Raw genomic sequence first — 10,743 nt, 5'->3', positions numbered from 1 at the left:
CTAACAACCAACAACAAACAACACCCAAACCAACAACAAACAACAACCAACAACAACAACCACAACAACAACAACAAACCACCAACAACACACCAACAACAACAACATCCAACAACAACAACCAACACACAACAACAACCAACCAACAACAACAACAACACACCACCACAACAAACAACAACAACCAACAACAACATCAACAACAACATCAACAACAACAACCAACAACAACAACCAACAACAACAACAACCACCAACAACAACAACCACCAACAACCACCAACAACAACAACAACCACCAACAACAACATACAACCAACAACAACAACCAACAACAACAACAACCAACAACAACAACAACAAACAACACCAACAACAACAACAACCAACAACAACAACCAACAACATCAACAACAACAACAACAACAACAACAAACAACCACAACAACAAACAACAACAACCAACAACAACAACAACAACCAACAACAAACAACCACAACAACAAACAACAACAACCACAACAACAACAACAACAACAACACCAAACAACAACAACCAACAAACAACAACAACAACAACCAACAACAACAACCAACAACAAACAACAACAACCAACAACAACAAAACAACAACCAACAACAACCAACACCAACAACAACAACCAACAACAACAACCAACAACAACAAACAACCAACAACAAACAACAACATCAACAACAACCAACAACAACAACCAACAACAACAACAACCAACAACAACAACCAACAACAACATCAACACCAACAACAAACAACAACAACATCAACAAACAACAACATCAACAAACAACATCAACAACATCAACAAACATCAACAAACAACAACAACAAGCGGACATTCCCCGGCGACATCACCACGGCGCCCGTGCCAGGCAACGTGCACCTCGAGGCCACGGGGAGTGTCGAGCGCCCGCTCACACTCCGGGGGGTCACGGGAGGTCACTAGGGGGTCACGGGAGGTCACTAGGGGGGTCACGGGAGGTCACTAGGGGGGTCACGGGGGGGGTCACGGGAGGTCACTAGGGGAGGTCACTAGTCTTCACAGTGACGGGTCACTCCAGGGTCACGGGGGGGGTCACGGGAGGTCACTAGGGGGGTCACGGGAGGTCACCAGGGGGGTCACTAGTCTTCACAGTGACGGGTCACCCCGGGGTCGCGGGAGGTCACTAGCGGGGTCACGGGAGGTCACCAGGGGGGTCACTAGTCTTCACAGTGACGGGTCACCCCGGGGTCACGGGAGGTCACCAGGGGGTCACGGGAGGTCACTAGGGGAAGGTCACGGGAGGTCACTAGGGGAAGGTCACGGGAGGTCACCAGGGTGGGTCACGGGAGGTCACCAGGGGGGTCACGGGAGGTCACTAGCGGGGGCGCGGCACAACCACAGCCGCACAGAGTTGTCGCGGGTCACGTGACGTGTGCTCATGAGAGGTCGCGACCTCCCGCCGGGGTCAGAGGTCGGCCCCCCCTGTCCCCCCCCCTCCCCCTCCTCCCCCTCCGAGCTGCTCTCCGGCTCTAGAAACTTGCGTTGGCCCGAGGACGTCAAGAGCAGCGGCTCCCACGGGTGGAGGCTGCAGGGAGACAAAGGCGGACGGGTGGCAGTTACCAAGGAGGAGGAGGGGGGGGGGAGGGAGGGGGGGAGGGGGGGGGGAGGGAGGGGGAAGGGGGGGGGGAGGGAGGGGGGGAAGGGGGGGAGAGGGAGGGGGGGGAAGGGGGGGAGAGGGATTGAGGAGAGGGAGGGGGGAGGAGGGAGGGGGGAGGAGAGGGGGAGGAGAGGGGGGAGAGGGAAGAGGAGAGAGGGGGAGGGAGGGGGGAGGGAGGGGGGGGGAGAGGGGGGGGGGAGGAGAGGAGAGGGGAGGGGGGAGAGGGAAGAGGAGTGAGGGGGAGGGAGGGGGGAGGGAGGGGGGGGGAGAGGAGGGGGGAGAGGGAGGGGGGGGAGAGGGAGGGGGAGGAGAGGAGGGGGGAGAGGGAGGGAGAGGGAGGGAGAGGGAGGGAGGGGAGAGGGAGGGAGGGGGGGGAGGGAGAGAAGAGAGGAGGGGGGAGGAGAGGGAGGGGGAGGGGCGAGGGGGGGAGGGAAGGAGAGGCAGGGGGGAGGAGAGGGATTGAGGAGAGAGGGGGAGGGGGAAGGTGAGGGAGGGCTCAAACTGCACCTGTGTGTGTTGAATTTCTTTTGCACCATACGTAGCCAACCGTGATAATCGGAGGTGGGTGGGGGTGGGGGTGGGGGAAGGACTAGACACAAACAGCGGTTCTACGTCTTACACACCGCACCAGGTACTCATTCAAGGGGGCCCCAGCACCGGTTCAGATCATCGTCACCGGTGGTGTTGGTGGTGGCCGTGAGCGGGAATCGAATTCTGGTCGCAGAGGGGTTCGTAGCACAGCGCGCTGATCTCTGCGCTACTGATCACCACACCCACCCACCCATCCACCCACACACTCACCCACGCACCCACCCACGCACCCACTCACCCACGCACCCACTCACCCACGCACCCACTCACCCACCCACTCACCCACCCACTCACCCACCACTCACCCACCCACTCACCCACCCACTCACCCACTCACCCACCCCACCCACCCACTCACGCACCCACCCACTCACCCACTCACCCACGCACCCACACACTCACCCACTCACTCACCCACGCACCCACTCACCCACGCACCCACCCACTCACCCACTCACCCACGCACCCACGCACCCACCCACTCACCCACCCACCCACCCACTCACGCACCCACCCACCCCTCACCCACACACTCACCCACCCACACACTCACCCACCCACTCACCCACCCACTCACCCACCCACCCACTCACGCACCCACCCACTCACGCACCCACCCACCCACCCACTCACCCACCCACGCACCCACCCACTCACCCACCCACTCACCCACCCACCCACACACTCACCCACTCACCCACTCACGCACCCACCCACGCACCCACCCACCCACGCACCCACTCACCCCCCCACTCACCCACTCACCCACCCACGCACCCACCCACCAACGCACCCACCCACCAACGCACCCACCCACCAACGCACCCACCCACTCACTCATCCACCCACTCACCCACCCACCCACTCACCCACTCACCCACCCACACACCCACCCACGCACCCACCCACGCACCCACCCACCCACCCACGCACCCACCAACGCACCCACCCACCAACGCACCCACCCACCAACGCACCCACCCACTCACTCATCTCCACCCCACTCACCCACCCACCCACTCACCCACTCACCCACCCACTCACCCACCCACGCACCCACCCACGCACCCACCCACCCACCCACAGCACCCACCCACCCCGCACCCACCCACGCACCCACCCACCAACGCACCCACCCACCCACTCACCCACTCACCCACCCACCCACGCACCCACCCACGCACCCACCCACCTCACTCACTCATCCCCCACTCACTCATCCACCCACTCACTCATCCACCCACCAAGCACCCACCCACGCACACACCCACGCACACACCCACGCACACACCCACGCACACACCTACGCACCCACCCACTCACCCACTCACCCACCACGCACCCACCCACTCACCCACCCACGCACCCACCCACTCACTCATCCACCCACTCACTCATCCACCCACTCACTCATCCACCCACCCACGCACCCACCCACGCACACACCCACGCACACACCCACGCACCCACTCACCCACCCACTCACCCACCCACTCACCCACCCGATCACCCACCCAGGGCCCCCACCACCGTGTAGCCCCCCCCCTCAGCTGAGTGCTGCTCCGCACCGTTCAAGGGGGTGACTTTTATTTTGATGGGGGGTGGGGGTGTGTGTGGGGGGGGGGGGGGAGGTCAGGGGCATGACCTCTGTAGGGGGCGGATAAAAGGCAGGGGGAGGAGGAGGGGCCGGGGGGGGGCTGATTGATGCTGGGGACGTGGGGTGGGACTCGTGTTTGAAAGTAGAACTTCGTGAGTGTGTGTGTGTCTGTGTGTGGTGTGTGTGTAAGTGTGTGTGTCTGTGTGTGTAAGTGTGTGTGTGTAAGTGTGTGTGTGTGTAAGTGTGTGTGTGTGTCTGTGTGTGTGTCTGTGTGTCTGTGTGTGTGTGTGTAAGTGTGTGTGTCTGTGTGTGTAAGTGTGTGTGTGTAAGTGTGTGTGTGTGTAAGTGTGTGTGTGTGTCTGTGTGTGTGTCTGTGTGTCTGTGTGTGTGTGTGTAAGTGTGTGTGTCTGTGTGTGTAAGTGTGTGTGTGTAAGTGTGTGTGTGTGTAAGTGTGTGTGTGTGTCTGTGTGTGTGTCTGTGTGTCTGTGTGTGTGTGTGTAAGTGTGTGTGTCTGTGTGTGTAAGTGTGTGTGTGTAAGTGTGTGTGTGTGTAAGTGTGTGTGTGTGTCTGTGTGTGTGTCTGTGTGTCTGTGTGTGTGTGTGTAAGTGTGTGTGTCTGTGTGTGTAAGTGTGTGTGTGTAAGTGTGTGTGTGTGTAAGTGTGTGTCTGTGTGTCCGTGTGTGTGTGTGTCCGTGTGTGTAAGTGTGTGTCTGTGTGTCCGTGTGTGTAAGTGTGTGTCTGTGTGTGTCCGTGTGTAAGTGTGTGTCCGTATGTGTAAGTGTGTGTGTGTGTCCGTGTGTGTGTGCCCGAGTTGGTCATGATACTGGCACCTGGTCTGGAGTGATTGGAGGGCATGGGCCAGATCAGCTCGATAACAACGGCAGGAGGCTGCTAGATTTTTGTGCAGCCCATGGGCTTGTAATTACCAACACGCTGTTCCGGCATCGGCGCATCCACAAAACATCATGGATGCATGCCGGGTCCAAGCAAGAACATCTGCTGGACTACGTAGTGACGGACCAGCGGATGCGAGCCCATGTCCTTGACATCAGGACCTACCGTGGAGCTGATCTGCCCTCTGACCATCGACTAGTCATCTGTAAGATGCGCCTGCCATTCTTCCACTCCGGTGGTGGGTGTACACCCAGGACCCCATTCCAACCTAAAGTGGCCTGGTCTCAGTTATCTGATGAAAGTTGCAAGCGAGAATTTCATCATCGCTTGCGGCTGGGGTTGGCATCGTCCCCGACTCCTCCTGATGTCGAAGGTAAATGGGCGAGGTTTAAGACTGTGACTCAGGCAGCTGGAATGGCTGCTTTGGATACGCGGTCCAGACCTCCCCAGAGACCCCTGGCTGACAGAGGAGGTGTTCAGGATGGTTGAGAAAAAGCGACAGGCCCACTGTCATCGGCTACAGAATCCCACGTCAGAGAATGAGGAGGCTTACCGCAGCCTTCGCTCGGAGGTTCGGAGAGCCATGAGGCGCTGCAAGGATGGGTGGCGGTCGCGGGTTGCTGAGGAGATGGAGTCTGCCTCAGTGGCCCGCGATCCCAAATCTCTATTTAACTCCATCAAAAAAGTAACCTGCAGCGCCACACCTATTACCATCATTAGGGGAAAGAACGGTGATCCAATCTCCGACCCCCAGGAACAGATTTGCAGATTTGCTGAGCATTTCTGTGAGGTCCTGGGGGAGGGGGAATCCCTCAGCCTGGAAAACATCATGGGACAAAGTGGGGATGACCCTGCTGAGGCTGCGGTGCCTCAAATATTTGGAAGTCACCCCCTGTGAGTGGCTGGCTGAGATGCCATCCGTTGAGGAAGTACTGAAGGTGATCCAGAGTCTGAGACCAGGAAAGGCACCGGGCAGAGATGATCTCCCAAGCGAAATGCTGAGGGAGGGTGGCGTTTGTGCACAGACTGCCCTACATGATATCATAACAGTCTGGGCCACTGGACGGGTTCCGCAGGATTGGAAAGATGCCTTGGTGGTCCCCCTCTTTAAGAAGGGGGACTGCACAGACTGTAAAAACTACAGGGGCATCTCACTCCTCAGTGTGCTGGGAAAGGTCCTGGCAAGGATTATTCAACATCGCCTTGCCATGCACGCTGAGGAGAGGCTTGCGGAGCCCCAATGCGGTTTCAGGAAAGGGCGGTCCTGCACAGATGCCATATTTTCTGTCCGTCTGCTACAGCAGAGGTGTAGGAATTCCAGCAAGACCTACATCTCTGCTTCATTGACCTGGTCAAGGCCTATGATACCATCAATAGGCCTGGGCTCTGGGTTTCGGAGTCCCTGACCCTATGCTCACGCTCATTAAGGACGTTCATGATGGTGAGCGTGGCCGGGAGTCAGAGCCATTCCTGTAAACCTTGGGGTGCGACAAGGATGTCCCTCTGGCTCCCACATTATTTAACATCTATTTCGACCACGTAGTTCGCGAAGCCTTCAGTAGCTGTGCCGGAGGAATTTCGATCTGGTACAGATACAATGGGAGACTGATTGATGCCCGGCTGCGGTCAAGGGATGGCTCCGTATTGGTCAACCATGTTATGTATGCCGATGATCTGGTAATTGCAGCTCACTCAGAGGAGGAGTTGGAGACGCTGCTGCTGAAACTGGAGTGTGCCACTAAGAGTTGTGGCCTTACCATCAGCCCCACCAAAACGAAGCACCTGCCTGGGTATTTTGTACCATCGGGCACTCCACCCCCACAACTCCCAATCAGTGATGGGGCAGTTGTGGAGAGAATGGAGAGTTTCCCATACCTGGGCAGTGTGCTCATGACCGGCACCAGTTTAACAGCAGAGGCCTCACTCCGAATCAGTCGAGCGGCATTATCTTTTCATCGGTTGCGTAACGCTGTGTGGAAGCTACCTGGTCTGTCGCTCCGCACGAAGCTTCAGGTCTTCTCGGCCACAGTCATTCCCTCCCTTCTCTACGCTTGTGAAACGTGGACCCCCCTAATGGAACATCTTCGCCGGTTAGAAACATTTAGGCTGGCCTGCCTACGATCAATTCTGGTTTAACCAGGCTGAATTGTGTGAGGAGCTCACAAATCCTCGAAAGATCTGGACAAAGCCCCATCAGTGAGCACCTCCGGCAAGCAAGGCTGTGTTGGATGGGCCATGTAGCCCGCATGCCAAACAGCTTTTGTTCGGCCGGATCGAGGGTGCTAAATTGGCGCGGCACGGGCTAGAGAAGAGATGGAGTGATGTAGTACAGGAGGACGTGGAGCTGAGATGACTTGCCGATGAGCGGTACCAGCGGTGTCAAGATCGGCCTCAGTGGAGGAGGCTCATGAAGGATGTTACTGGGCAGTTGGAGGCAGTCGCCCTCCAACAACAACGGAGGGCGGAGGAGCGACGCTCACAACGAGCGGAGCGCGGGTGGGCTAAAGCACAGCAAGTTGGCACAGTAGGGGGCACAGGTGGTGCATCAGCCAGTCATCTCGGTCATCTCAGTCAGTCGACCCGTGGCACCTGGGTCTGCCCCGTGACCTCCTGCCAGCGGGCGTTCGACACTTCACGTGGCCTCAAGGTGCACATGGCCTGGCACAAGCGTCGTGGTGACGTCACCGCCACTTAGTGGCGAATGGCGGTTGTTGTTGTGTCCCTGTGTGTGCGTGTGTCCGTGCGTGTGTGTGTCCGTGTGTAAGTGTGTGTGTGTCCGTGTGTGTCCGTGTGTCCGTGTGTGTGTGTCCGTGTGTGTCCGTGTGTGTATGGGGAGCGGTAGTGTAGCAGTGGTTGGCGCTGCGCTACGAATCCGGCGGCCCAGGTTCGATTCCCGCTCATGGCCAAGACGGTGACTTTCATCTGAATTGATCCTGGGCCTCCCTTAGGTCGACTCAGCCTCAAACGAGTACCTGGTGCGGTGGTGTGGAGTAAACATCGCCACTGGGGAGACAAAGGCGGCCGGGCGTGGTGCTGGCCACCCACCCCCTCGTGTGCCGTGGCCGGCTTTCATAGGTGCTGCTCGCTAACAGCACTTGCCCCTACAGTGAGTGGTGGTACAGTGAGGGAAAAAAGTATTTAATCCCCTGCTGATTTTGTACGTTTGCCCACTGACAAAGAAATGATCAGTCTATAATTTTAATGGTAGGTTTATTTGAACAGTGATAGACAGAATAACAACAACAAAATCCAGAAAAACGCATGTCAAAACTGTTATAAATTGATTTGCATTTTAATGAGGGAAATAAGTATTTGACCCCCTCTCAATCAGAAAGATTTCTGGCTCCCAGGTGTCTTTTATACAGGTAACGAGTTGAGATTAGGAGCACACTCTTAAAGGGAGTGCTCCTAATCTCAGCTTGTTACCTGTATAAAAGACACCTGTCCACAGAAGCAATCAATCAGATTCCAAACTCTCCACCATGGCCAAGACCAAAGAGCTCTCCAAGGATGTCAGAGACAAGATTGTAGACCTACACAAGGCTGGAATGGGCTTCAAGACCATTGCCAAGCAGCTTGGTGAGAAGGTGACAACAGTTGGTGCGATTATTCGCAAATGGAAGAAACACAAAAGAACTGCCAATCTCCCTCGGCCTGGGGCTCCATGCAAGATCTCACCTCGTGGAGTTGCAATGATCATGAGAACGGTGAGGAATCAGCCCAGAACTACACGGGAGGATCTTGTCAATGATCTCAAGGCAGCTGGGACCGTAGTCACCAAGAAAACAATTGGTAACACACTACGCCTTGAAGGACTGAAATCCTGCAGCGCCCGCAAGGTCCCCATGCTCAACAAAGCACAAATACATGCCCGTCTGAAGTTTGCCAATGAACATCTGAATGATTCAGAGGACAACTGGGTGAAAGTGTTGTGGTCAGATGAGACCAAAATGGAGCTCTTTGGCATCAACTCAACTCGCCGTGTTTGGAGGAGGAGGAATGCTGCCTATGACCCCAAGAACACCATCCCCACCGTCAAACGTGGAGGTGGAAACATTATGCTTTGGGGGTGTTTTCTGCTAAGGGAACAGGACAACTTCACCGCATCAAAGGGACGATGGACGGGGCCATGTACCGTCAAATCTTGGGTGAGAACCTCCTTCCCTCAGCCAGGGCATTGAAAATGGGTCGTGGATGGGTACTCCAGCATGACAATGACCCAAAACACACGGCCAAGGCAACAAAGGAGTGGTTCAAGAAGAAGCACATTAAGGTCCTGGAGTGGCCTAGCCAGTCTCCAGACCTTAATCCCACGAAAAATCTGTGGAGGGAGCTGAAGGTTCGAGTTGTCAAACGTCAGCCTCGAAACCTTAATGACTTGGAGAAGATCTGCAAAGAGAAGTGGGACTAAATCCCTCCTGAGATGTGTGCAAACCTGGTGGCCAACTACAAGAAACGTCTGACCTCTGTGAATGCCAACAAGGGTCAAATACTTATTTCCCTCATTAAAATGCAAATCAATTTATAACATTTTGACATGCGTTTTTCTGGATTTTGTTGTTGTTATTCTGTCTCTCACTGTTCAAATAAACCTACCATTAAAATTATGGACTGATAATTTCTTTGTCAGTGGGCAAACGTACAAAATCAGCAGGGGATCAAAGACCTTTTTTCCCTCACTGTATACGGGGAATCTTTGTCTGTGTCTGTGTTTGTGTCCATGGTACTGATGCTGTCCATGGTACTGATGCTGTTATTACTCGCTTTGGCACACACAACCGCAAACAGCAATTCCGGCATGAGGACCATGTAAAGCAGCGGTGGGGAACCTTTTTTTCTGGCAAGGGCCATTTGGATATTTATATAACATCATTCGCGGGCCATACAAGATTATCAACTGAAAAATTAGCCCGTTATATTTTGTCAAACATTTAATTAACTCACCCCGAATGTGATGGCTGGAACAGACCAAATTATTTTGCGGGCCTCATACGGCCCGCTGGGCGGACGTTCACCACCCCTGCTTAAGGCTATGAGGGGGCATCTTTGTGTTTGTTTTGGTGTCTGTGTGTGTCTCTGTGTGTGTGTCACTGGGTGTGGCTGTTTGTGGCTGTTTGTGTCTGTGTGTGTGGCTGTGTGTGTGTCTGTGTGTTGGTGTCTGTGTGTGTGTGTCTGTGTGGTTGTGTTTGTGTGTGTGGCTGTCTGTGTCTGTGTGTGCGTCTGTGTGTGTGTGTGTGTCTGTGTGGCTGTGTGTGTGTGTGTGTGGCTGTCTGTATCTGTGTGTGCGTCTGTGTGTGCTCGCTATCAGCACTTGCCCCAACAGCCTGTTAAAGGCCACCCACACACCTCACCCACCCACACACCTCACCCACCCACACACCTCACCCACCCACACACCTCACCCACCCACACACCTCACCCACCCACACACCTCACCCACCCACACACCTCACCCACCTACACACCTCACCCACCCACACACCTCACCCACCCACACACCTCACCCACCCACACACCTCACCCACCCACACACTTCACCCACCCACACACTTCACCCACCCACACACTTCACCCACCCACACACCTCACCCACCCACACACTTCACCCACCCACACACCTCAACCACCCACACACCTCACCCACCCACACACCTCACCCACCCAAACACCTCACCCACCCACACACCTCACCCACCCACACACCTCACCCACCCAAACACCTCACCCACCCACACACCTCACCCACCCACCCACCTCACCCATCCACCCACCTCACCCACCCACACACCTCACCCACCCACACACCGCACCTACCCACACACCTCACCCACCCACACACCTCACCCACCCAAACACCTCGCCCACCCACACACCTCACCCACCCGGCCGACCTCACCCACCTCACCCACCCACCCACCCACCCGCCTGACCCACCCACGTGACCCACGCGACCCACGCATGCGACCCACGTGACCCACCCAC

At 55.9% G+C, this 10,743-nt stretch overlaps 1 protein-coding gene across 4 annotated transcripts in view; it reads right to left on the bottom strand.

Moving 5' to 3' along the window:
• Positions 1-983: 983 nt before the first annotated feature.
• LOC116956815 (telomerase Cajal body protein 1) overlaps positions 984-10,743 on the bottom strand; it is a 34,996-nt gene continuing 25,236 nt past the window's right edge. For all 4 annotated transcript variants that reach the window (XM_076063680.1, XM_076063681.1, XM_076063678.1 and 1 more), the window contains exon 11: positions 984-1,608. In XM_076063680.1, the coding sequence (XP_075919795.1) occupies positions 1,386-1,608 (223 nt within the window). In that variant the 3' untranslated portion in view covers positions 984-1,385. The remainder of the gene's footprint in view (positions 1,609-10,743) is intronic.

This window comes from Petromyzon marinus, unplaced genomic scaffold (genome assembly GCF_048934315.1).
Source record: "Petromyzon marinus isolate PM22_M1 ecotype Great Lakes invasive population unplaced genomic scaffold, UKy_Petmar_22M1.pri1.0 PM_Scaffold_17, whole genome shotgun sequence".
NCBI lineage: Eukaryota > Metazoa > Chordata > Hyperoartia > Petromyzontiformes > Petromyzontidae > Petromyzon > Petromyzon marinus.
The sequence above is the reverse complement of the archived record's forward strand: the minus strand, read 5'-3'. Positions and strand labels throughout refer to the sequence as shown.